This window comes from Meleagris gallopavo, chromosome 29 (genome assembly GCF_905368555.1).
Source record: "Meleagris gallopavo chromosome 29, MGAL_WU_HG_1.1, whole genome shotgun sequence".
Taxonomy (NCBI): Eukaryota; Metazoa; Chordata; class Aves; order Galliformes; family Phasianidae; genus Meleagris; species Meleagris gallopavo.
Window position 1 is genome coordinate 1,270,823 of NC_139432.1, and position 26,281 is coordinate 1,297,103.

The 26,281-nt window shown below is 57.8% G+C and overlaps 2 protein-coding genes across 6 annotated transcripts; both read right to left on the minus strand.

The window, feature by feature from the left end:
* Window positions 1–954: 954 nt before the first annotated feature.
* Window positions 955–16,190, minus strand: PLEKHM1 (pleckstrin homology and RUN domain containing M1). Of its 3 annotated transcripts, none has more exons than XM_085210889.1 (12): window positions 16,089–16,190; window positions 13,257–13,333; window positions 11,813–12,060; window positions 10,482–11,105; window positions 9,669–9,927; window positions 8,007–8,241; window positions 6,568–7,461; window positions 4,674–4,819; window positions 4,405–4,598; window positions 3,602–3,794; window positions 2,169–2,326; window positions 955–1,911 (listed from the first exon to the last, which is right to left on the minus strand). In XM_085210889.1, exons 2-12 carry the CDS (start codon window positions 13,296–13,298, stop codon window positions 1,770–1,772), a joined length of 3,135 nt encoding a protein of 1,044 aa, XP_085067015.1. In that variant the 5' UTR covers window positions 13,299–13,333; window positions 16,089–16,190; the 3' UTR covers window positions 955–1,769. The 3 variants fall into 3 exon arrangements, with proteins under 3 accessions (XP_085067015.1, XP_085067017.1, XP_085067016.1); XM_085210891.1 differs by having other exon boundaries at window positions 3,602–3,665; window positions 16,089–16,187; XM_085210890.1 differs by lacking the exon at window positions 16,089–16,190 and adding an exon at window positions 14,677–15,058.
* Window positions 16,191–18,119: 1,929 nt separating this feature from the next.
* On the minus strand, window positions 18,120–26,270 carry LOC100540718 (leucine-rich repeat-containing protein 37B). Of its 3 annotated transcripts, XM_085211007.1 has the most exons (14): window positions 25,342–26,270; window positions 24,765–24,836; window positions 24,363–24,434; window positions 23,511–23,582; window positions 23,049–23,129; window positions 22,292–22,363; window positions 21,878–21,952; window positions 21,347–21,462; window positions 19,793–20,490; window positions 19,283–19,378; window positions 18,813–18,877; window positions 18,635–18,686; window positions 18,403–18,554; window positions 18,120–18,319 (listed from the first exon to the last, which is right to left on the minus strand). In XM_085211007.1, the coding sequence occupies exons 1-14, from the start codon at window positions 25,530–25,532 to the stop codon at window positions 18,244–18,246; spliced, it is 1,890 nt and encodes a 629-aa protein (XP_085067133.1). In that variant the 5' UTR covers window positions 25,533–26,270; the 3' UTR covers window positions 18,120–18,243. The 3 variants fall into 3 exon arrangements, 2 of the variants coding, with proteins under 2 accessions (XP_085067133.1, XP_085067132.1); XR_014880018.1 differs by lacking the exons at window positions 21,878–21,952; window positions 22,292–22,363; window positions 23,049–23,129; ... (2 more) ...; window positions 24,765–24,836; window positions 25,342–26,270 and having other exon boundaries at window positions 18,813–18,966; window positions 21,253–21,853; XM_085211006.1 differs by lacking the exons at window positions 21,878–21,952; window positions 22,292–22,363; window positions 23,049–23,129; ... (2 more) ...; window positions 24,765–24,836; window positions 25,342–26,270 and having other exon boundaries at window positions 21,253–21,850.
* Between the last annotated feature and the right edge of the window lie 11 nt (window positions 26,271–26,281).

The window sequence follows — 26,281 nt, forward strand, 5'->3', positions numbered from 1 at the left end:
GGGGGTCTGTGGGATGGCGGATGTCGATCGTGAGGGTCCTCAATGGGGTTTCCCCCTTTGTGGGGGGTGATCACAGCCCCAGATGTGGGGTGGTGCTGCGGGGGTGGGGGGACGTTGATCCTGAAGGTGCTCAATGGGGTTTGTTCCTTCCCATCATGGTTCCAGGAAGGGGGTGGTGCTATGGGGTGGGCAGAAGCACCCCCAGCCCCACACCTTGGGAAGGGAGAGGTAGGGGAATGCAGGCGCTATGGGGCAGGGCCACTCATCATGGAGATCCCCTATGGGGTTTTGTCCTCTCATGGCGTTCCATCACGGCTCCGTGTGTGGGATGGTGCTGTGGGGCAGAGGATACTGATCCTGGGGGTCTGCAGTGGGGTCGGTCCTCTCCTGGGGTCCCACTACGGCTCCGGGCGGTGCTGTGGGGTGGATGGATGGAGGTACCCCCACCCTCCTGCTGGGGGAAGAGGGGCGAGTGACATCAGTCCTAGGGGGCTCCAATGGGGTTTGTCCCCTCGTGGGGGTCCCATCATTGCCCCAAAAGTGGGGTGGCGGGCATCAATCCCGAGGGTCTCCAATGGGGTTCGTCCCCTCCAGGTGTGGGTCTCGTTGTGCTCCCAAGTGTGGGGTGATGCTATGGGGTAGAGGGGGTCACCCTCAGACCCATAGCTGGGGAGTGGTGGGGGAACGCAGCACAGAAGGGTTCATGGCTCTGATCCTGGGGGTCCCCAGTGGGGTTTGTCCCCTCGTGGGGATCCCATCACATCCTCCAGCGTGGGGTGGTTCTATGGGGTGGGTGGGGGAAGGAAAGGGGCTGGGGAACGCAGGCCGGAGGGGTGGGGGACACTGATCCTGGGTCCCCAGTGGAGTCTGTCCCCTCATGGGGTCCCAATATGGCCCAGCGTGTGGGGTGGAGCTGTGGGAAGGGACGGCCCCAGAAAACAACCACGCATGGCATCAAATAAATCTCCATCATTTTCACAGTGAAGTGACAGGAAAATAAAACTCTCTTTGCGGCCCCAGAAGGGCCGGGGGTTAAAAGGGAGGCAGAGCAGCTCTGCCCCCAAGGCACAACGTCACCACGGTGCCATCCGGTGCACCCTGCAAACCCCAAACCCAAGAAAGCCCCGAGCTCACCCGGCACGGTTCACACAGCCCTCGAGTCCCACCGACAGCAGCTGGCCCCATAGCCCACCCCACTGCGCAGCCTGTGAGCCCCCAGTGCCACCTGGGGACATCGGGATGATGGCAGTGGGGGACGGCACCGATCCCAGTGGGTGGCATTGCGCAGCCCCGCGTCCCCTTGGCACATCTGACCCCAAAACGTGGGGAGTCCCCGTCCCCATGTCCCCTCGTGCCCCCGTGGGATGGAGAGACCACAACCCCAAAGGGATGGGGACACAGAAACCCCAAAGGGATGGGGACACAGAAACCCCAAAGGGACGGGGACTGCAGGCCCTGGGGAGCCCCCGTCCCCATATCCCCATATCCCCCAGGGATGGGGACACCAAAACCCGCTCAGTGCCACCGCGTCCCCATCAGTGGGGTGGTGGCAGGGGATGGCTGCAGCCCCCCAGCCCCAGCTCAGCCCCACAGCCCCCCCAGCTCATCCACCCCCCCATTGGCTGTGGGGTCTTTGGGTGGGGGTCCAGACCCCACGGCGATGCGCTGCCCGACAGCTCCTGGGCTGACAGCTCCTTGTGCACCACGTCCTGGTGCTTTTGGGGCCCGTGGGGACATCATCTGCCCCCGCCTTTGGGATGGCTGCTGGTCTATGGGATGGGCCCCGCACTGCCTTCCTCCTCCTCCTCCTCCTCCTCCTGCTGTCGGTACCGCCGCCGGCGCTCGCAGCGCGGGCAGGACGTGGTGCTGTGGTAGCACTGCCGGTGGAAAACAGTTTTGCAGTCCTTGCATCTGGGAAAAACAGAAATAAAAAACTGAGAGAACGCACCACGGTTTGGGTGCCCGCAGGGCTGGGTGCTCCTCAGCCCCATTTCCAGAGCGACACCCCCAGCACGGGCTGCCCCAAACCCCGGCACCGCCGGAATGCCAAAACGGGGCCCCCGAGCCAACAAACAGAGCAGCAGTGCTGGCTGTGCTCCTCTCACTGCGACGCACAGCGGAACGCAGCCGTTCTGCCTGCCGGGCTCAGCGCCGCCGGCAAAGCCCACCTGGAAGTGGAATCCAGCTGGAAGGGGAAGATGATGTCGCTGCTGCTGCAGATCTGGCAGATGAAGCCCCGCTGCGTGCACAGGTCACAGCTGTAGACGTGGTGCGATGCAAACTGGATCAGTGAGAGCAGGAAGGGCTCGAAGGCGCCGTCGGAGATCTGCAGAGCACAGCTGGGGTTGTGATTTGCAGACAAAACGTCCCCCAGGGCCTCCGCAGCGCCGTGTGTCTGCATGGGGCTCAGTGCCGCGCTGGGAGGCCAGCACAGGGCTCACGGCTTTGGGGTCAGTGATATTCAGCTGCAGAATGCACTGAGTGCTATTGGGGGCGCAGCTCTGTGTGGTGCAGCATCACACGGGGGTGAAATGATTCTCCTGGAGCTCTTGGAGCACGAGGTCCCCTCCAACGCATCCCATCTCACCCCAACCCGCTCCAGTCTAACCCACCCCAACCCAATCCCATCCAAATCCCTCTCAACTCCACTCATCCCATCCCATCCCATCCCATCCCATCCCCATCCCATCCCATCCCATCCCCATCCCACCCCATCCCCATCCCAACTAATCCCATCCCCACACCACTCAACCCACCCCACCCCAGTCCATTCCATCCCAACCCCATCCCACCTCAACACCATCCCAAAAAATCCCAACCCAACCCAACCCCATCCTACCACCCATCCCAACCCAATCCCTTTTCATTCCATCCCCACTCAACCCATTCCATCCCAACCCATCTCATCCCAACCCATCCTAACGAATCCCAACACAACCCCATCCAACAACCCACCCCATTCCCACCCATTCCAACCCCACTCAATCTACCCCACCCCAATCCAACCCCTCAACTCTACCCACCCCATCCCAACTCCATCCCACCTCAACCCAACCCTACCCCCACCCACCTTAATCCCTTCCCAACCCCACCCCATCCCCTTCCAACCCACCCCATCCCATCCCAACTCACCCCATCCCATCCCAACTCACCCCATCCCATCCCATCCCCTCCCCTCCCTTCCCCTCCCCTCCCATCCCCTCCCATCCCACCCCACTCTAAAATTCCACCCATCCCATTCCAACCCACCCCATCCCATTTCAGCTCACCCCATCCCATCCCATCCCATCCCATCCCATCCCATCCCCTCCCATCCCCTCCCATCCCACTCTAAAATTCCACCCATCCCATCCCAACCCCACCCCACCCCATCCCACCCCAATCCCAACCCATCCCAACCCACCCCACCCCATCCCACCCCAATCCCAACCCATCCCAACCCACCCCACCCCACTCCCATCCCACCCCACTCCACCCCACCCCCATGATTTTAGCCCCCAGGCTGTGGTGATGGCAGGAAGCAAAGTGAAGAGGGACGGAGCGGTGTGAAATCTGTTGGAGGGGGGCCCCGTTCGATGCAGCCCCTCCTCGGGGTGCTCACCTGCTGCAGGTCGGCCACGCTGTACTTGTGGGGGCACTCCAGGAGGTAATTCCTGTGATCGAGGCTGCAAATAAGCACAGAGAGGAGCTCGCTGGGAGCTTCCCACGTCTTGGAGGGGTGAGGAAGAGCCCAGGGGATGAAGGCTCCGGGTGACTGTAAACCTGACACCGCGCCAAGCAACGCATCGCAGATCCTGCCATTGAAAATTGTTTGGGAGCATTTCAAAAGGGGGAAAAGAAATCTCTCATCTGTTTGCCCAGGTGTTTCCTGTCCAGCCCCGGCCAGGAAAGCGCTTCCTCCGGCCCATCTCCACGCGCCGCCCCACGGACACACGGGGAGCTTCCTCCAGCAGATGACATGGAGGGGAAAACCAGCCCACATCCCATGGGAACGGCTGCCAGTGCTTGGGGGGTCAGAAACGGCGTGGTTTGGTGGGGCAGGACGGGGGGGCACGGCTTCTAACTGAAAGGGGAAACTGGGCTTGGATGTGGGGAGCAGTTCTACGGTTCTGTGATCTCTGAGGTCTCTTCAAACCCTGCGCCACGATTCCACGGTTCTATGATCTCCGAGTCCCTTCCAACCCAACCACGCTCTCATTCCACGGCTCCACCATCTCTGAGGTCTCTTCTAACCCAACTGTGCCACGATTCCGTAATTCGGCAATCTTTAAGGTCCCTTCTGATCCAACCGCGCTGCGATTCCGTAATTCTACGACCTCTGAGGTCCCTTTCAACCCCACCACGGCAGCAACGGCGACAGACGGAGCAAGGTGCCACCCAGCAGGAAGCACCTGGGGTGCTCACCGTTTGCTCAGCTCCTTCAGGGCCCCGCTGCGGCACACGCTCAGGTAATCCCCCAGCAGCTTCAGCTGCTCCCGGCTCCGACGGATGCGCCTCATCCTCTCCACGTGGTCGTAGAGGCTCTCGTTGACCAACTTGAGATCAATCAGCGGCTGCTTACGGATCTGGGTGAGGAACTTCAGCGCCTGACGGCAAACCTACGGCAGAGAGAGGGGGAAAGTCATCCAGAGGACCTCCAGGACCACCCCCAGCCACGGCTCCATCCTTCTCACCCCCCTCTTGCTCAGGTCCCAGTTGTGGATGAGGCGTGAGGGGATGACCACCTCGTCGTCCCGGTGGCAGCTGTCGCAGTAGTAGAGCCCGGAGTAGGCACAGAGTTTGGGTTTGGCGAAGGAGAAGCCGATCTGCCTGGAGCAGCCTTTGGGGAACAGAGAACAGGAAGTAAGAGGGGACCCCGTGACCTGCGGGGAGGATGCGGGGTGAGACGTGGGGCGGGAAAACCTGGGAAGGGGGTGGACATGGGGTAAAGCATGTTCCAGTCAGTTGGACCACGACGGACCAACTCCACACACAAGGCATCGTGACATTCCTGAACCCGTCTTGGTTTTAATCCATAAGTTATTTAGATGATCTTTAAGGTCCTCCCCAACCCAATCCTACTCAGCCCAATCAATCATTCCATGGTTCTATGATTCTTAAGGTCTCTTCCAACCCAACCCTACTCAGCCCAACCCAACCCTACTCAGCCCAACCCAACCCTACTCAGCCCAACCCAACCATTCCATGATTCTGCAATCCTTAGGGTCCCTTCCAACCCAACCACGCCGTGATTCCACGGTTCTGTGATCTTTGAGGTCCCTCCAACACAGCCGTGCTGTGATTCCACGGCTCTACAATCCTTAAGGTCCCTTCCAACCCAACCCTACTTAACTCAACCCAACAATTCCATGGTTCTTCCATCTTTGAGGTCCCTTCCAAACTGTGCCATTCTATGACTCTATCGATTTAATGTGTTTGTTTATTCCCCCCTGCCCTTCTTTTAGGACATCACAGCAGCGTAAGGCACAACCTACATCCCACCTGCCCACCCCATCACCTGGGGATGGGAGAAGCAAAAACTGAGGTGTGCAGCCCGGGGGAATCTGGCTCAACTCCTGGGGGAGAGCTACATCTGACAGTTGCTCCATCTGAACGGAGTTGTGAAGACAGGAAAACTCTGGGTGCTATTTTTAATGGGTTCACTTCTCTAAAACAACCAACACAGCGTCGGTGGGTCCGTGTCTGCCCCAGGAAGAGCCAAGGCCGCCCCATCACCCCCATCCACTTCTTTGCAATCTGGAGTGCACTGCCAACATTTTACGGAGCTCGGGTGTTGAGTATCAAACACCAAACCAAAGAAGCCTATATTTCTTGTTCTACCCTGGCACACTGGGAAACCACTCCTGTCCTAACGGGGCTGCCCTAGTCAGGGCTGGAATGCAGCAGACACCTAAGGAAAAGCAAAGCAAAGAAATGGGGAAGGAAGATGGGTCTCTTCAACTTGCTGCTTCCCTCTGTTGGTAGGTGGAAGGACACAGCCCGGGGGGAAGGCAGGGACCAAAAAATGGAAAATATGGAAAAAAAGATTAAGGAAGAACCTGCTGGAGGGGACGAGAAACGCAACTGAAGCAAGAGAAAAGCTGAAGCTTAATTATCTTAGCGAGGTACAGAACAAATTATAGCTCCCAGAGAGGTCAGTGGGTGTCATGCTGTTAAACCAGGAGGCGTTGCTGGAAGGTCGACGAGCGCTGCACGAAGCAGCTGGTCACACCCAGAGCAGCCTTACTGGAAAAACTGCCCTGCTCCTCGGGCTTGCCTTGAGCGTGCCTTCCCTGTGGGCTGGGGGCACTGGACGCCCACGATGGGGTCCATCAGCTCCACATGAGGTTGCTTAGAGCCAATCTTTTGCCTACACCGTAAATCTCTTGGGCAGCAACCCAGCAGAGCGCGGTTTGATGCGCTGGGTGGGATGGGGATGGAGATTGGGTGCTGGGGGATTCTTCCTGTGCCAAAGACACCGCAAAATCTGGGGGTCGAAGCCCAACAGAGGGGCTCCACCATAACCTCGTTAACCTGAATGAACTCAACGCAGAGCTGGGCTCCTCACTGCAAACCAGCCCCATCTACCTGCGCAGATGAAGCTCTGCGAGTCCAACCCCTTCTCCATGGGGATGGCCACCAGGTACTGCAACAAGAAGCCGTTCTCCTTCACCATGCTCTTCAGCAGCACCTGGGAATGGCCGTCCAAGCTGCCCCCCAGGGTCAGTGCCTCCTCGGCTGCCTCCAGGTAGGAGCCCAGCACCGCTCGCACCAGCTCCCTCCATGCCGCGGCCTCCTGCGCGCTCTCAGCCTGCAGTTTCAGCACAGCCTTGGAGGTGATCACCTTGAAGAAGGAGGGTCCCCCCAGGCTGGTGTCGGGGAGGATGTCCTGGATCGTCTCTATGCCGTAACTGTTGCTTAAGATTTTGTCGTTGTTCCGCACTTTAAAGCACTTTAAGGTTTCCAACGAGAGGGAAAATATAAAAGGGACCCACGTCTTATCTACGTCCGCATACAGGACGGACTCTTTGATGGCATCCAGCTCTGGTTTGTGGGATAAAGTCCAGTCCAAGCCGTTCCCAGGTGCTTCATACTGGAGCGGAGCACAGGGCTCGCAGCCATCCCCCCCGTCCTCGGGGTACTCCAGCGTCTCCCACTCCTCCTCCTCCAGCTGCGGGCGGCACTTGCGCAGCGCCTCGCGGATCCGATCCAGCCAGTCCTCAGCCTCATCCCGGGAAGGAGCCCTCAAGCAGAGCTTTTTCCCCAGGAACACCAGCTCGAAGCGTCCATCCGAATGCGTCAGCGCCAGCGACTCGCAGCGCAGCAGGGAAAAGCTCTCCACGCAGATGCGGTCCTCGTGGTCCAGGAAGAGCCGCAGCTCCAGCGGCGACAGCTCGCAGGAGAACTCCTTCCAGATGCCCATGGCTCCGCGCCGCTCCAGGCTGCCCAGCTTCAGCAGTCCCCGAAAAGGGTTGGAGAGACCTTGGGGGAAAAGGGGACGGCTCAGAGGGACCCGAAGTGAGGACGGAGGAGAACCAGGGGGTGGCTCACAGTGTGCAGCACAGGCAGCGAGGCTTTGGTGGGATAGGGAATGGGGATCCCGATGGGAGATGGGGATCCTGGTGGAATACGGGATGGGGAACAGATGCCAGTGGAATACGAGACGGGGAGCAGACCCTGGTGGAATATGAGATGGGGATCCCAATGGAATATAGGATCCTGGTGGAATATGGAAGGGGATCCCAGCGGAATAAGGGAAGGGCAGGAGTTTGCAGGACCGGCTTGCTGGGCCCCATCATGGTCCGTATGCTCTTGGTGTTGAGGCTAAGGATGAGAAGGAGGGCGTAAAGGAAATCTGTGCCGCATCCCATTCCCCCCGTGTCCCAGCAGTGCCCCATGGGTTCAGCAGTGCCACGGAAGCACCAGCTGTGGGGCTGTCAGCACTGCCAGCACCCAGCGACGTGCTGATCCCAAATGGGTGACTGATTCCCCACTGGTCCCACAGCGGGGCCATGGGGCACACGTACCCATCTGGCGGCGATGCACAACGCTGAAACCCTTCTGCTCTCGCTCGGGGGACAGCCTGGGACCCTGCGAGGATGGCGGGGACGGCCTTTCCAAATCCAAAGCACTGAGCAGCCCTGAGGTCGGGCCCTCCCCGGCCCCATCTGGCACAAAGCCGTTGGCATCAGCTGGGATTTCATCGCTCTCTCCTGCTGAAGGTCTGTAGAAATCGTCTTCTGAAATCCAGCTCTTCCTATTCTGTTATAAAAAAGATGCAGCAGAAACAAATATCCATCAACCAACTCCAGCACACACATCCACCGTGAGCCTGTGCACACACAGCGCAGCCATCTGGGCTGCTTGGGCACATCCAGGCTGTGTGCTGCAGAGCAGGGACACGAAATGTGGAGATGTGGCTCACGGGGCCACGATTTGGTGGGCATGGGGGCAAGGACTTGGGTGGATGGTTGGAGATCTTGGAGGTCTTCTTCAGGCTGAACGATTCTACAAGTGATCACAATGGGGAGGGGTTGGGGTCGGACTTGGAGATCTTGGAAGCCTTTTCCAACCTTAACGATTCGACGAATGAGCGTGGTGGGATGGGTGCACCTCCAAGATCCCCAAGTCCAACCCCAACCTGTCCCCACCACGGAATCATTCAGGTTGGAAAAGACCTCCAAGATCATCAAACCCAACCGTCTTTTCCACCCTGAATGATTCTATAAGTGGGCACGGTGGGGACGGGCTGGGGTTGGACTTGGGGATCTTGGAGTCTTTTCCAACCTTCACAATTCTGTGATTCTACTTGGGGACGTGGTTTAGCAGCCTTGGTGGCGATGGGCTGATGGTTGGATATTAGGAGTCTTTTCCAATCTTACTGACTCTATGATTCTATCTTCGTGATAAACCCGGCTGCTGCCTGGCTCTCCTGTCCACACCACTTTCTGGTTTTGCTGGAGTAGAGCAAAGTGCAACGCACGGTGCCTCCAACTGCTGGGGGGCTCAGCTGCAAACGAGTGGTGGGATTTGAAAGCACAAAAACAAACTCGGGTTGGTTCTCTCCCCCTAAACCACACAGGGGCTCAGGAGGAGGAGTGCAGCCCTGCAGCACCCACGTGCAATAACGTTGGTTCCTACCAGGACCGACCCTTCTTTGCCTGCCAAGAGCATTTTATCCCAACCACAAACAAAACCACGGTGGGAATCAGCAGCGAAGAGCGGGAGGTGTGGGAAGGCCCTGTTTACCCTGGGCTGAGGAATGCAGGTTGCTCTGTGAGTCATGTCAGAGCAGGGGGGGGTTTCCTGTTGACACCGTATGTTATCCATAGATTAGTCAGGCTGGCCCCAAGCCAGGAGGAAATGGAGGAGACGGGAGAGCTGGGAAGGAGCCAAAGGAACGTGGACCCGAGGGAGGGATGCTCAGGGGGGTGGGAAGTGCATCCCCAGCACGTGGGCACTCGTTGTGCTGAGGGGTGTCTGCTCAGACCCAGCATCCCCAGGATGGCTCAGTGGGATCTGGGATGCTGGGGCTGGATTTGGGCATTATTTACACCAGAAGTGCTGCTGGCAGCTCTGGGGATCAGCGCTTCGAGCCCAGCAACGCCGCCACCCGCTTCACCACTCTTCCCCATTAGATCAGGAAGGGTAACACGAGGATTCTGTGCACTGTGAGCTGTGACACCTACCGGGCAGCCCGGCAGCGGGGAGCAGAGGAGTTTGGCAGCAGGGCTGCGCACCACGCGGCCTTCCTTCCCCCCATCCACGTGCTGTGGGGCCGGGATGCTGTCCTCCTCCTGGGGAGCAGTGCAGGCCTCAGCTGGTGGTGGGGAAGGCGGTGGGTGGGTGTCCTCGGGGGGTGGTGGGGAACAGCCCAGCACGGCTGGGATCAGCCGCTCCGATGGGGCACCAAAGCTCGGCTCGGCTTTCCTGAACTCGGAGAGCACCCTTTGAAGAGAAGCTGCAGTGAGCATCACTCTGCTGGTGGTACATCAAGCAGAAAGGGGGGTTTGCACCCTCAGGGCAAAGACCCCGCAAAGGATGCCCTTCCCAACGATGTGAGGGGATTTTAATTCGCTAACAGGGTGAGCTAATGGATCCCAGCTGCTGCCAAACAGCCGTGTTCTTGACAGCAGTTCGCAGGCATTCCCATGGCCCCAGCTCAGCAGTGCCCGCTCAGACCAAACCAGGCTCAGGCTGAGAACTGAGTCACGGGTTCTGCACCAGGATTATCATCCCTGCCCAGTGCCACGAGCAGGTGACAGCGCTGCGAGCTACGGGAAGAGCAGAGCTCTAAGCCATGGGAAACAGCTGAGCAATTAGCAGCATCAGCTTCAAGTGCTCCAAAGCTCCTAACGAGCCTGGGCTGAGCTCCGGCCAAAACACGCTTAAAGAAACGGTGGTGCAGCTCCTTTTTGCCTTTCAGGCTGCTCCCAGGAGGAAAACTTGTTAAACAGAGAGAGCCCGCAGGGAGGAAATGAGAGGTGAGGAGGGGGACTCACTCTTGCAGTGACCTGTCCAGGTCCTCGGCCGTGGCCGTGCCCAGGTCGGAGTCGCAGGACAGCGGCTCGTCGCCGCGCTCGGGGCTGCGGGCGCAGTGGGGCTGCACGCTGTCGGAGCCCAGGCTGGAGGACAGCTGCGATGAACCCGTGGTGTTCAGGCTCAGTGAGGACGACGTCCGCTTGGGTTTGTCGCCCGCTTTGCCGATGGGCAGCGCTGAGGGTTGGATTTCGATCTCATCGGAGCCCGAAGATTGGGAGATGGAGCCCAGAGATGCTTTTCTCTGAGGTTCATCCGTCGGGGGCTCCAGCAGCTCGGATACAGGGCACAGCCCCGAGAGGGACAGCGGGGTGACGGTCCACTCGTTGAGCACTGCCGACTTGTAGGACAGCTGGAAGGTGAGGGACGACAAGCCCTGCAGGAAGCTCAGGAGGAACTCGCACTCCTCGGCATCCAGGAGCAGCGCTGCGGGTTGGTAGAACTCGGGCAGGCGGGAGCGCTCGCGCAGCAGCAGCTTCAGGTAGCACTCCACCAGTCCATCGTTCAGAGCCAGCCTCAGCCAGGCCCGGCAGCGGCCCACGTCCGTGGTGATGAAAATGAGTTGTTCCAGCTCTGAGATGATGTTCCTGGGGGGAAGGGGAGAGAGAAAAAAGAGTGGGATGCGAGGGATGCGCGCCCACAGCGCTGCGTTACGGGAGGTGGGTGCTGATAGGTTGTGGTTTCCTATGGGGAAACATTGGCTCCTGAACTCCCCCCACACCAAACACATCAGGTTCAGCCACTCCTGGGCGCAGCCCTTCTGGCTGGAGGCATCTCCCCTGCTCCCATCTGGGGAAGGGAGTGAAAAACCCACTGGTGTCACCCACTGGTGTCCACCATGCCTCTGAGTGCCACAGTAAGGCAAAGGGAACACAGAAGCGTTGTGTGCTCCAACTACCCTCACTGCCCTCATTTTGGCTGCTTTTTCCCCAAACCCTGCCTGCCCCCAGCTCGCTGCCGGGGAAAAGAGAACAGGTTTGTTGTCTTTGAGGGGCAGAGGAAAAACACCTTCAGAGGGCACAAAGCCATCCTGCACAGCACCAAAGCGCTCTCATCGTCCGCTCTATATTTGCTATATATGGGGTCGGGGGGGTCTCAGACCTCCCTGTGTATGGGATGCCACTGGGGGGGGGGGGACACCACCAGGTGCCCCCCGGCAGCACCACGCTCTCCTGCACACACCTTTCGGGACCCGACACCCTCTGAGATCACACAGCTTGAGCTGAAGGGCGCAGAGCTCCCTGCCAGCCGTCCGACCCTCTCAGAGGGCAGAAAAACGAGCGTGGGGACGCACCGGTGTGTGATGCTCTTCAGCAGGGCCCAGAAGACGGGCTGGGGGAGCGGCAGCCGGCCGCCTGCTTTCCTCCCTTTGCCCCCTGTCTCTGTCCTGATGTGCTTCGCCTTCAGCCCGTGCACAAAGACGGCCTCCAGGGCGCTGCACAGGGTGTTGGCGTTCCCATCATCGCTGGTCACCACGGCATCCGAGGAGACGTACTGCTTCTGCAGGGCCTTGATGGAGCTCACCAGCTGCTTCTTGATCAGCTGCAGCATGGGAGGTGCAGGGTTAGATTGTAGGGTCAGGAAAAAGGGCAGCAATGGGGACACCGAGTTGCAAGCAACCGGGATGCTGAGCTGCAAGCTATAGGGACACCGGGCTGCAAGAAACCGGGGTGCAAGCAACTGGCAAGCTGGCCTGCAAGCAATTGGGACACTGGGCTGCAAGATTTAGGGACACTGGGCTGTAAGCAACTGGGAAGCTGAGCTTCAAGCAACTGGGAAGCTGGGCTGCAAACAGGGAAGCTGGGCTGCAAGCAACTGGGAAGCTGGGCTGCAAGCAACCAGGATGCTGAGCTGCAATCTATGGGGGTTCTGGACTGCAAGCAACTGGGATGCTGGGCTGCAAGATATGGGGAAGCCAAGCTGCAAGCAACAGGGGTGCTGGGCTGAAGGTTTGGGGATGCTGGGCTGCAAGCAACAAAGAAACTGAGCTGCAAGCAACTGGGATGCTGGGCTGCAGACACCTGGGACAACGGGCTGCAAACTATGGGGATGCCAAGCTGCCAGCAACTGGGATGCTAGGCTGCAAGCTACGGGGATGCCAAGCTGCCAAGCTCATCCAGAGGCTCTGTGCGGCTCCTGCCCAATCCACGCGCTCTGCAGATGCTGCCCATGAGCACTGCAGCTGACCCAGTCGAGCTGGGGACTCACTCTGTTGGCATCAGAGTCCACCTGGCTTTTGTAAATGAGTCACGGATGCCGACTGCCCTTCCCACAGCTCATGTTTTGGGGCTCATTGGGTTTCTGGGGTTTTACAGTGCACAGCACTTCTACAGACAGCAAAGCCTTTCCCAGCTGAATGCTTTCTTGCACTGAATTCTCAGCCCTGAATGTTTTGCCAGCACCCAAGCGAGGTTTGCAGCCGTAGCTGAAGGCCACGTGCCCAAACCCTGCTGTGCAGCCCCGTGCTCCCCAGCCGCCCCTGATCTGTCAGGCCAAAGCAGTGTCACAGTGCAAACAAAGCTGTGTGCCACGCGTGGAGCGCTGCTGCAGGGCAGTGAGGTGCACACAGCACTGCTGCACCCCCGGCAGTGGGGCTGAGCACCGTGCCCACATCCTGCAGGGTTTGTGCATCCCACATGCAGCCACAGAGGGGTGTAAGAACCGCCCGAGAGCATCGCCAGGTCTCAGCAGTGCCTGGGGGTCCCTGTGCGTGTCGGAGGGCTGGGAGCACAGCTCACCTGGATGACTTCCTTGGGGTCATCGGCGTGGCTCGAATGCATCTCAGCTGCTGCTCCCACCCGTGCTCACATGTCACCTGTGGGTCACACAGCAGTGTCAGTCACACCGAGGGCACTTTGGAGCTCGCGGTGCAGTTTGCAGATGCCGCACCAGGGCGAGGGGAACGCTCCAGCACTGCCCCACTCCTGGCAGAACAGAAACCCCACAAAGCGTCCGGATTTTCCCCCGCTGTGTCCGGAGGCATGGGAGCAAAGCAGCACAGCTGCCCCTCAGCTCAGCTCCATCCCCACTCATCTGCCTCCAGACCCACGGGCAGCTCCAGCAGCAGCCACTGCCACAAAATGCTGCTAAGAGCCACAGAGCTCGGAGAGGAAACCTTCCCCCGACGTGGGAGCGTCGCTGTGGCTTTGCTGTGAAGCAGAGGGCAGAGCCCAGCAGTGCTTTGGCAGGCCGGTGTGCTGCCACCCCATCGGCTCACACAGCAAAGGGCAGTCGTGGAGGTGGCCCAAACCCTGAGCAAATCCCAAGTAAGAACATCAAATCCCAGGGAAGAACCTCAAATTCAAAGGAAGAACTCCAAATCCCAGGCGACAACTCCAAGCCCCAAGGAAGAGCCTCAGATCCCAAGCAAGAACCCTAAATCCCAGGAAAGAACCCCAAATCCCACAAAAGAACCCCAAATCCCAAGCAACAACTCCAAATCTCACAAAAGAACCCCAAATCCCAAGCAACAACTCCAAATCCTAAACAAGAACCTCAAATCCCACAAAAAAACACCAGATCTCAAGCAGGAACCCCAAATCCAAAGGAAGAAGCTCAAATCCCAAGCAAGAACCCCGAATCCCAGCCCGAGCAGCCCCACGCAGCCCCCTGACGACCAACCCCACAACGGTCAGAGTTCAACAGCTGATCTTATAGAAAAAGAAACCGTTTTCACCACCACTCATCACGAGATTTCCCCCTGGGGTTGCAACACCGACCGACGGGAGCGCAGCACTTGCAGAACCCCACACCGCCCTTCTGTGGGGCCGCGAGGTGACAGCACTGCCCACCCTGCTGTCCCCACTGAGCAGCGACAGCAGCAGCTCTGCAGAGCTGCTGGTTGGCGTAGGATGGAGCTCAGCTCCCAGCAGCACAACCAGCCCGACCTGTCTGCTCCAGCACTGCGAGCTCAGCCACAGGACGTGGGGCTGCTCCTCCCCGAGGGACGCAGCACTGTGGAAGGCGCTGCTGCTTTCGCCCTGCCATGCACACCACGTGGGGTGGAGGTTTGAACTCACGGCTGAGGATCGGTGCTGCCTCCCTGCATTCCCCACCCTGAGAGCGACGCAGAGCAAAACACCTCGAGGTGACAGAGAGAAATAGAACAGAAAGCGAGCGGTGCGGTTTCCCAGCGAGGAAGCAGAGCTGTGTGCTCACAGTGGGTCTCTGGGTCGGGATGTCAGCTCGTCCCAGAGCTCTGTGCTCTCCCAGCGAGTTACAAACAGCTCCTGGCCAGCAGCTCATCGCAGGTGGAAAACACGAGCAGTGTGGGGCCGGTGAGTCAGGGCTGCAAGGGGAACAACTCATTTTCCAAGCACGAGCGCAGCGCTGCTCACCGCCCGCCCAGAGCTGAGCTGGGATGGAGGAGAGCACGGGTGTGGGTCTGTGCCCACACGTCCCCAGGGAGCTCACAGCTGTGGGACCTCAGCTCCGATCCCATCTGCTTCCCAACGCCATCCTGTTCCTCACCAGAGTGATGCACTGATGTCAAACTGCTGTGGGGCTGAATTCTGCCCCAGCCAGGTGTTATGAGCTGAGCCTTTGGTCGCAGGACGGCGCTCCTCAGGGCTGTGTCAGAGAGATGGGAGGTGACGGCCCTTCGGATCAGGGACTGCTGCTGGGGAGGGCAGCACTGAGAGCACAGAGCAGAGCCCCTCATGGCTGCCCAGCGCCCAGCAAGCTGTCAGCAGGGCAGGAAGAGCAGAATTCACCACAGCGAGGGAACGGGGCACAGCGCAGCCAGGAACAACACCAGCCCCGTTGGGGGGGCACGGGAACTGTGGGGTGGGAGGCCAACATGGCCCCACCAAAGGGCACAGGGCGTATGGGGCACGAGGTCTGCATCAGCCTGGGGGCACACAGCCCATGGGGCACGGCGCCTACAGCAGCCCCACTGCAGCAATGGGTCCATAGGGCCTACAGCAGCCCCACTGCAGCAATGGGTCCATAGGGCCTACAGCAGCCCCACTGCAGCAATGGGTCCATAGGGCCTACAGCAGCCCCACTGCGGGCAATGGGTCCATAGGGCCTACAGCAGCCCCACTGCGGGCAATGGGTCCATAGGGCCTACAGCAGCCCCACTGCAGCAATGGGTCCATAGGGCCTACAGCAGCCCCACTGCAGCAATGGGTCCATAGGGCCTACAGCAGCCCCACTGCGGGCAATGGGTCCATAGGGCCTACAGCAGCCCCACTGCAGCAATGGGTCCATAGGGCCTACAGCAGCCCCACTGCAGCAATGGGTCCATAGGGCCTACAGCAGCCCCACTGCAGCAATGGGTCCATAGGGCCTACAGCAGCCCCACTGCAGCAATGGGTCCATAGGGCCTACAGCAGCCCCACTGCGGGCAATGGTCCATAGGACCCACGTCAGCCCCATTGCCACCACAGGTCACGAGGCCTACAGCAGCCCCACCGGGCACGGCACGATCCCGCAGCTCTCCTCCTGCCGGGCCCTCCGCCTCCAGGCCCCGCTCCGCGGCTCGGCCCGGCGGTGCTGAGGTTCGGGCAGCGCGGCCCCCAATCCCGGCCCGCTCCCCCCGCGCGGCCCCGCCCGCCGCTGCCGCTCACCGCCTGCGCGACCCGGCCGGGAAACCCGGAAGTGGCGGTCGTGCGTCCCGCCTCCTCGTGACGTCATCACGCAAAGGGGCGGCGCCGAGCGGTAGAGGCCACGCCCACTGAGGGGAATGGGGCGGGGCCATGCGCTGAGTGACGTGCGGGGAACGCGCGTGATTGGGTGAGCGTGCACGTGGGGGCGGGGCGGCTTGAGTGGGGATACAGAGCTGGGTGTGCAAAGACACACGTACAGACATACATATGTACATACATACATATATAGATACACACATACATACACACATACATACACACATACATACACACATACATACACACACACGCACTCATACACACACACATACATACATACACACACATACACACACATACATACATCCCCATATGTGAGCGCACAGACCCACACATGTACAGACCAACATATGTATCCATATGTCCACACACAGACCCACATATCTGTCCATATGTGCACACACACAAACCCACACATGTACCCAAATGTCAACACATGCAGACCCACACATGTGCCCACGTGGGCACATTCACGTCCACATATGTACCCGTATGTGCACGCACAGACCCACACGTGTCCATATGTGCACACAGACCCACATATGTGCCCATATGTCCACATACACAGACCCACACATGTACCCAGATGCAGACACACACACTCTGTCCCACACACACACCCACATGTGCACACACACATCCATGTGTGCTCACACACGTACCCACATGTGCACACACACCCACCCCCATATGTGCTCACACGTGTACCCACATGTGCACACACACCCCCGTATGTGCTCACATGTGCCCATATGTGCACACACACACCCCCATATGTGCTCACATGTACCCACATGTGCACACACACCCACACTCACATGTTCACACACATGTACCCACATGTGCACACACACACATCCCCATATGTGCTCACACGTACCCACATGTGCACACACACCCACATGTGCACACACACGTACCCACATGTGCACACACCCACACCCACATGTTCACATACACGTACCCACATGTGCGCACACACACACACCCCATATGTGCTCACACACGTACCCACATGTGCACACACATGTACCCATATGTGCAAACACACACACACCCGTATATGCTTACACACACACTCCCATATGTGCTCACACACACACCCACATGTGCACACACACACACCCCCATATGTGCACACACACGTACCCACATGTGCACACACACAGCCCCATATGTGCACACACACACCCACATGTGCACACACATGTACCCATATGTGCAAACACACACACACACCCATATATGCTTACACACACACTCCCATATGTGCACACACACCCCCACATGTGCACACACACACCCCCACATGTGCACACACACACCCCCATATGTGCACACACACGTACCCACATGTGCACACACACACCCCCATATGTGCACACACACGTACCCACATGTGCACACACACAGCCCCATATGTGCTCACACACACACCCACATGTGCACACACACACCCCCATATGTGCACACACACGTACCCACATGTGCACACACACAGCCCCATATGTGCTCACACACACACCCACATGTGCACACACCCCCCCATATGTGCACACACACGTACCCATATGTGCACACACACATCCCCATATGTGCTCACACGTACCCACATGTGCACACACATGTACCCATATGTGCAAACACACACACACCCATATATGCTTACACACACACTCCCATATGTGCACACACACCCACATGTGCACACACACACCCCCATATGTGCACACACATGTACCCACATGTGCACACACACACACCCCCACATGTGCACCCCCAGCCACATGCACACCCCCAGGTCTGCATGCAGACACACATCCTGTACTGTGCAATCCCCCCCAGAGCTGCACACCAAGCACACCCCCACACTCACCCCCACCCCCACCCCACACACTCATATGCACACTCACACACCCCCCCACACACACTCACACCCCCACACACGTGGCAGAACACCCTACAGCCTTTAATGGCAAACCCAGCAGTGCTGGGGCAGCGCATCCACCCCAGTCAATAGGAGAGCAGCCCATGCTGGGCTCTATGCGTGCTGCGCTGCTCCCAAGCCATCCAGGGCTCAGTGCTCCTTCCTGCTGTACCCTCCTGGGCCTTGTGGGGTGGACGTGCTGGGGCTGCGCTGCTCCTCAGGCATCCTGTGGGGATGGGGGGCAGCAGGAAATGGAGCGTTTGCTCGTGGTGGTGCTGGCTGACAGACGTGGCCACCATCCCATCTTACGTTGGTTTGGCCCTGCTGAACACCTCCTCCTCCTCCTCCTCAGGCTCTCGGTACAGCTGATAGATGGAGTTCCTCTGCAGGTCATCCAGGGGCACGTAGAGATCTCGGAGCCACTTGGGTTCGTCCTTCACGCGCTCTGCAAAGTGCAATCCCTGGGAAGCAGGAGGGAATGGGACGTGTCAGTGTGGGTGCAGCCGTGGGGCAGCTGTGGGGCACAGCGCATCGCCATCACCTGTGCCCCATCGTTCCTGCGCCATCGGTGCGGCGACAGCTTCTTAAAGAACCTGAAAAAAAGGGAGAGAAAGGGTAAAAAGTGGAGGTTCAGATTCAGCTGTCCATCATAAACGGGCCCAGAATGTGGGCTGATGCGCTGGCTCAGCTCGAGGCGCAGGGGGTAATGAATTAATTACCGTCTCCATCGTGACTTGCTGGTGCTGTGGGGCTGGGAGGCGGCTGTGGGTTTGGGGCAGCAGACCTGGATGTTGAGAAGAGAGGAGTCCCAGCGTCAGGATGTGCTGCTCGTGTGCTGCAAAACGGGGCTGACATGTGGCCATGTGCTGCGCCCTGTGAGGGGCTGCTGCAATCAGTGCTGGGGCAGCGGCAGAGGAGAGCGTGGCAGGTGGGGCTGTGGGGCTGAGAAGGTGTGGGAGTGGAACAATGTGGGGCCGGGGAGATGTGGGGCTGGGGGAGGCTGTGATGACAGCCCCAAACGAGTTGGGAAAGGAAAGCTGCGAAGCGCAGCTCCAGATGGGGCATGGCCAACTGAGCTGTGCAGCGTGGGACGTCAGCCCCACATCCCCCACGATGCCCACGGATGCTATAGGGAGGACAGATGTGCACTCTGCCCCCCATGCTTAGCTGGGATCAGCTCCATGCCCACCTCGATGAGACAAATGGCTGTGATGTAAGTGGTGATGATGAGAGACACCAACACCGCCAAGAGGATCCTCCTGCTGGAGCTGTGTGCTGCCGCCCTCTGGGACAGAAAGAGAGCAAATCACAGAGAGAGAGCAGCCCTCCCCACTGCCACCCCCACGGGACCCCATTTCCACCCCCACAGGACCCCACTCCCACCCCCACGGGACCCCATTTCCACCCCCACAGGACCCCACTCCCACCTCCACAGGATCCCATTTCCACCCCCACAGGACCCCGTTTCCACTCCCACAGGACCCCACTCCCACCCCCACAGGATCCCATTTCCACCCCCACAGGACCCCGTTTCCACCCCCACAGGACCCCACTCCCACCCCCACAGGACCCCACTCCCCCCCCCACAGGCCTCCATTTCCACCCCCACAGGCCCCCACTCCCACCCCCACAGGCCCCCACTCCCACCCGCACAGGCCCCCATTTCCACCCCCACAGGACCCCCTTGGCTCTGCCCTACCTCCCCAGTCCGGTTCCTGCTCTCTGTGCCAATGGAGCTGTTCTCCCATTGCAGTGGGCACTGCACTGTGGGTCTCTGCCTGCCCAGCAGCCCCACCAGCTGCCCTGTCTGTGCCAGCAGCTTTGTGCAGGAGGGCTGCAGGTGGGGCAGCTGGCAGTCCTTCCTCACAGCTCGTGCCACGCGGGCGATGAAACCCCGCAGGGCTCCGTTGGGGACCAGCGAGCGCAGGCGGTGCTCCACTGCTCTTTCAAAGAGGTCTCCTTCCATTGCTGCGTCCTCATCCTCCGAGCTGCCTGCGCTGCTGGGCTCCCTGGGGACTTGGGCTCCTTCCTTTGCTTCCAGGACCTTTTGTGCTGCAGGTCTTGGCAGCTGTGAGGCGGTGCTTTGCTGCTCCTCTTTCAGCTCCGTTGCTGGGAAATGGAGTTTTCTCCCCACATTCCCACTCTCCCGGCCCTTACGCAGAGCGCGGTGCAGCTCCTGGCTGCGTGGGTGCTGAGGGGAATGGGAGCTCATTCTGCAGATGTGATTATTGGAGTTCCTGAGGACCCCATGGGCACTGTGAGGGCTCAGGAGAGCATTAAGTGTTACGGTTTCTTTGTCTCCAAGTGAAGAATTGCTGGGGTTGAGGCGTAGCACCGTGCCGCGTTGTGCTGCTCTCCTCAGTTCTGCTTGCATCTCTGCTGGGGGTTCCACGTGAGCTGCAACACCAGGAGAACACATCAGGGCAGAGCGGATGGTTGGGGCGATGCAGAGTCCAGGAGAGCACTGATGCAAAGGGAACACGCTGAGCCTGCAGTGGGGAGCATCTCCCAGCCCTGCGCTGAGGCTGCACACACAGCCACAGCTCTATTGGTGCCGGGACAGAGCGATGTGGTTGGGAGCATTACAGATTATGGAGGTGCTGGGGCCTTTCTGCTGCGCAGGTGATGGGAAATGGGACATGTGAGGATGCCCTGGCCATGCAATGAGGTTTGCTCCTCCTCATCCCGCTAGCAAGTGAGTTCCCTGGTGCCTCAGAGCACCGCTCTGTCTGTTGGTAGGGCTGTGGCAAGCCGTGCTGTGGTGACACTGGGAAGGTCTGGGGGAACGTGTGGGGTTTGTGAGCAGGCCGTGCTTCCCCTGCTTGGGAACAGCAGCGGGCACACACGGCTTCCTTGGCTGAGTGCTCTGTGTGTGTTGGAGGCCGGCGTGTTTGCTCAGCCCTGCAAGGCGCTTTTCCTCCAGATAGCCCCTGGCAGCAGATTGGTGCAATTGTGTGTTTTCAGCCCTTGTTTTTGTTTCCAAGCCTTGTTCCTCAAAGGGAGGATTTTGTGCCCCTGGCTCAGGGGGCACATTCAGACCTCCCAGCTCTCATCGGAGCCACGCGGGGGCAATTAAAGGCTTTGCCCGGACAGAGCTCCTCAAACTGTGTTGTTAACCCGTGTTTGGTGCCCATGGGATTTGTCTAGGAGGGAACTCACACAGCACAGCCGCACTACAGCATCTCCCAAAGCCGGGGGAGAGCAGGTGGCACTGAGGAGCCCCCACCAGTAGGATGTGGTGCTGGGAGCCTACCGCACTGCGGGGTGCCGGCACACAGCTCCTTGCCATGGAAGTGGATGCTCCTGCACAGCGCCTTCGCAGCACGGCCCTCCTGGCAGAGGCAGCAGGCGGCAGCTCGGGGCAGTTTGCTGCGGAGAAGGGGGAGAAAAGCTCAGTTTCTCGATGTGCATCAGCCCAGGTGCACGTAGCACATCTCAGTGTGACTGGGATCGCTCTGCAAAACTTCCCCCCAAACCCCCGCGTCCCCGCAGCAAAGGTGCTCTCCAGGTTTCTCAGTGAGATTCCACATGCTTTTGTTTTACCTTTCAAAGCAGAACCAATCCCAAAATGCAATCTGAAGCAGAAGCAAGACTTAAAACTTCCCTTTGAAAAACCGAAACAGTGAAATTCTGACCGCCAGCAGGCGAGTCTCAGTAAGAAATGCTGAACTTTAGGCTTGTGGGGAGGGGGCATTCTGATTTAGGGGTGAGCTGGCTGCTTTCCCAAGCAGAACACGTATTTCAGCACTGCATTCTGCTGGCAGCCTGGCCCCTGTGTACTCACAGGGTCTCCAAATGGGCCGTGGTCAGGAGGAGTTCGAGCACTGTCAGCTGTGACACACGTGTTGCTCCCAGGTCACTGCAAGGGTTTGGGAAAGCAGACGGAATTTGCAAGGCATGTTTATGGGAAAGAGCCCAGATCCTTGTGCTGCTCCCAGGGGGTCCACTTCTGCTAATTAAACAGAAGTTGTTCATAACCTCAGTGCTTTCAGGTGCTCCCAACCATGGGACTGAAGCAGAAGGGTTTCCCCACCTCCTCCCCCTCCTCATTTGTGTCCCAGCTCTTTGGTTGCTTTGCAGACGGGTCTGTGCTGCGGACAGCCCAGAAGTTGACCTTTGATTTGCTGGGAGAAGTGATTTCCTACCTCAGGAGGGAGAGAGTTATGTATTAACCCACTCAAAACGAGTCGATGCTCACAGATAGCTGACAGCTGGCAGCTGAAAGAACGATGCGTCATCGATCACAGACAGGGGGTTGTGGCTCAGGATCCTGAAAAACAACAACAAATCAAAGTGAATTTCCACTAGGTCACTGCCAAGCCTCTCCGTGATCCATTTCTCCTCTTTGCCAGACTTCATGTTCCAATATCAGAGAGCTGCATGCGCTGGATCTGATGCTGAGCTACATCGAAATCTCCCTTCCAAGCCCCCCTATCCCACATGGGTGGGGTGAGATGAGGATCCAGCCTCATCGTGGATGGCAGATGTGGATTCGGCTGAACCATTTTGACTCCAACCTCCCCAAAGAGTTTCCTTTCAAGCGGAGAACAAAGATAGGAAATTTCAGCCTGGAGATAAAGGACTGGCTGATGTGTGAGGAAGGGCCAGGGCTGAAGTTGCAGATGGGAACAGATGGGGTGAGCCACAAAATACAGCAGGTCCTGATCGTCTGTAGCTGAAAGAGAAGAAGTATTTCTTTTGAAAAGTGGCCTTTTCTTTATGCCTATGAAGCTTTGGTGGGCAAAACGCCCTGAATTCCTTTGGGCCCAGATGGAAGTTGTGACCTATCCTTGGAAGGGCTGCTTGGCTGTGGATTGCATCACGTTTCTGTAGGCACCAAAGGAACAAAATGTCCATTTGTGGATGATTTTGAGCACCTTTGCTTTTAAATGCAGATATGCAAAGTGCTCTTCCCAGTCCCATTCCCGTCCACCTTCAGAGCTTACAGAACTTACACTTTCTGTAGAAACTGCATTCCATGCCATGCCTGGAAAGTGTCCTTCTGGATCCGTGCCATGAGATTTCCACTGAGGTTTCTGGGAGAAAGAAATGGATCTGGTGTGTCCTACAGGAAGCAGAACAGCACTGATCTGTAGGAAATATGCAAATCTGAGGCAGAATGGGGACGAAACTGCTGCCTTCTCGTTCTTTCAACCTGTCAAGGAGAGGAAACGAACTGCACATGTGCTTCATCTATTTCTGTTCCAGGGTACAGTGAGCCTTCAGGAAAATCATGGCTGCATTTGGGCAACTGCACTGATCTCATCCTGCTGAGTGTCACAGCCATCCGCACCGACCCCTTTAGCCCAGCTTAGCAGAAGAAATTGCCGCTACTCCAAAAATAAAGAACATTTCCTAGCACACAGAGGGTTATAAATGCTAAAAGACTTCAGCAAAAAGAAATTTTTACGACTCACAGAAGCTGCAAGAAGGGAAGTGGCTCAAAAGCACGTTCCTCAATCAACAGGATTTTATTGCCGGATAAATCCCTGTTAAAATTAGAACACGAAATGTTGGTTACATTTGCACCGTCGTGTTTACTTTCCCTTGCTTTGGCAGCATATGTGTTTCATGGCTCTAATTTCACATAGTGTTTATATCTGATACCGGTGATGTGTAACCTGCCATAACCCTCGTGCCTGGAAGTGGTTTCACCTCCTTGCTTTTTTTTCCAGCTCAGAATTGTTTCAGGGCTCGATTTTCTCCTATAACGGATTCTTTAGCAGCCAAGGAAGCACTTGCAAGGACCACAACCAAGCGTGTGCCCCTCTGGATGTGCCCCAGAGATGCAACCTCTCTGTAAGGTTCAGGTGACGTGAGCTCTGGGCACAGTGACGCAGGCGGCCAGGGGAATTGCAGAAATACAGCAAGCAGACTGAGAGCCTGTCCTGAGTGATCAGCACTACAGGGCTCTGTCTTCACTGTAGTAATTTTCCATCCGAACCTTGGCAGAAGCGAGGCATGTATGTATGGGTTTTGCCTTGTTTTGGTGATCGCCACACCTAAATAGTCCTCAGATAAAGCTAGAGGCAATCTCCAGGTCATGGGAGGCCACTGCTGGGGTGGGATTGGCTGTGAATCACCTGGTGGGAAAGGGCAGCAGCCTCCTCATCTTTGGGAGGTTTGGGGCAAATCAAGTTGCACCACAGCCCCACAGTGGATCTTCCCACCGGTCACTACTGCAGGATCGTGGCACTGTGTTTTGCTGAAACAACGGCGGAATAAAGTACACTTGCATGGGGAGGGGGACAGAACCAGCCTACACATACAGATGCTTCAGCAGCAGCAAACCCTCCAGCGAATGCTTCTTCACTGCCCTCAAATCATTGTCCTGGAGAACTCTGCAACGAAACAAACAGTCATTTACTGCTGCATCAGGAGGAGCAGGCACTCCCCCCTGAGCTGCTGAAGCCAACTGTATCCTGATCGTTGACTAATTAGGCACAGGGATGGCCCTCTTGGACCGGCACCATTAGCCTTCCCCATAGCTCACAGCATTTCGGCCACTTCTGGAAGTTAGGGGGCTTCTCATCCCTCCAGAGCAGCTCAGCTCTGAACTCACTTGGAAATGCTTTGTGTGGGTGCTTGTGTTCCTCATACCCTCAGCTCAGAGAAATAGAGCGTCTGGATTTAAACTATCTGAACTCCTGACACTTAAAATGAATACTTACAAGTGCTCAGCCCATGGGTATTCCCTCCATGCTTCTTTTTCAATGGAAGAAATAGAGTTGCTGGTGAAATTTCTGCAAACAAATAAGTGTCACATGAATATGATTGCTAAAAGGTCTGCAAAAAGTAGTCTGCAGAAAAACTGCTTGCAAATCATAGAATCGTTATGGCCGGAAAAATCTTCTAAGGTCATTTTCCTACCACCAATATTGCCACTAAACCACATCCCTCAGTGCCACACCTCCTCTTTCCATGAACTCTTCTATGGACGGTGACTCCCCCACCTCCTGTGCAATCTGTGCTGATGTATCACCGCTCTTTCCGAGAAGAAACACTTCCTCACATCCAACCTGACCCCCCCGGCACAACTTGAGACACCACCTCCTCTCATCCTATTGCACCGTGCCCCGTCTCAGAGCTGCTGTTTCTATCATTAGCACGAGGATTTCAGTCAGTCCTTTAATGACATTATGCATCAGTTCCTCTTTCCTGTTCCATCTCACTGCTTCCCTGGAGAATGGGGGGTCCTCCAAGGTGAGGAACAGAACACAAAACCCCGTTCCCCTACAAACTGCTCACAGCACAGACAGGGCCCAGCGGCGGGCGGCCCGCGGCATCGCAACCATGGAGGCTCGGCTGCAGTCCAGCAACCACCGGTGACAATGGCAGGAGGCCGGGCAGAGGGCAACGGGCTGCCCTGGGGACAGAGCTGTCACCAACGGGAACACCAGGATGAGGAGGAATGGGTGGTGGGGTCGGGGTAGAACCATGGTGTTGCCACCATGGTTGCCGGGCAACCAGGCTCAGGTCTGCACAGGCCTCAGGTGTGTGTAGGCCTCAGGTGTGTAGGCCTCGGGTGGGTGTAGGCCTCAGCTGTGTGTAAGCCTTGAGCCTGTGTAGGTCGCAGGTGTGTGTAGGCCTCAGTTATGTGTAGGCCTCAAGTGTATGCAGGCCCTGGGTGCGTGTGGGCCTTGAGTGCATGTAGGCTTCAGGTACGTGTAGGCCTCAGGTGTGTGTAGGCCTCGGGCTTCTGTAGGCCAGTGTAGGCCTCACTGCACCTCATGTCTCCCAGGGGTGGCTTTGGGTCATTTGTGTGGTTCTGCTCTTCTGTGAGTGGCACTGCCGCTCAAAAAAAGCACATTAAGAATGATACCATTATGTGTATATGGCGTCCTTGAGGTGAAGGCAGCCCCACAGCCATGGGAAGCCTATGCTGGGATGGGACCTGTCCATTGGGCTGCTGCTTGGAAGATCAATTATTAAACGTGCCAGTAGGCTTTAGTTTCACATCAGCCCAACTATTTCCAACTTGAATAATAAGAAAGAGGAAGCTTGGTGATTTGCAGCCGCATTTTGTTAAATTAAATGTGTCACGATCCTTTCCTTTCACCCTTAGTGCTTCAGACTCCCAAGTTTTTCCTTGAGCTCTCCCATTTTTCTTCTGTGCCACGGGCAGGAGGCAAAAAATCTGAGCAGGGGTTTGTTATGAAACGAGCATTCCCTCCCCACTGTGAGCCCT

Excerpts from the sequence above, each read along its gene's own strand:
- PLEKHM1 (XM_085210889.1), bottom strand. The coding sequence starts at position 13,298 with ATGCATTCGAGCCACGCCGATGACCCCAAGGAAGTCATCCAG. Across the intron at positions 4,820-6,567 it reads GCAGAGCTTCATCTGCGCAG|GCTGCTCCAGGCAGATCGGC; the intron begins GTAGATGGGGCT and ends TGTTCCCCAAAG. Across the intron at positions 2,327-3,601 it reads GCGTGGCCGACCTGCAGCAG|ATCTCCGACGGCGCCTTCGA; the intron begins GTGAGCACCCCG and ends TGTGCTCTGCAG.
- LOC100540718 (XM_085211007.1), bottom strand. The coding sequence starts at position 25,532 with ATGGTTCTACCCCGACCCCACCACCCATTCCTCCTCATCCTGGTGTTC. Across the intron at positions 22,364-23,048 it reads ATGCAGTTTCTACAGAAAGT|GATCCTGAGCCACAACCCCC; the intron begins GTAAGTTCTGTA and ends GTTGTTTTTCAG. Across the intron at positions 21,463-21,877 it reads ACGGCCCATTTGGAGACCCT|CAAACTGCCCCGAGCTGCCG; the intron begins GTGAGTACACAG and ends CCTTCTCCGCAG.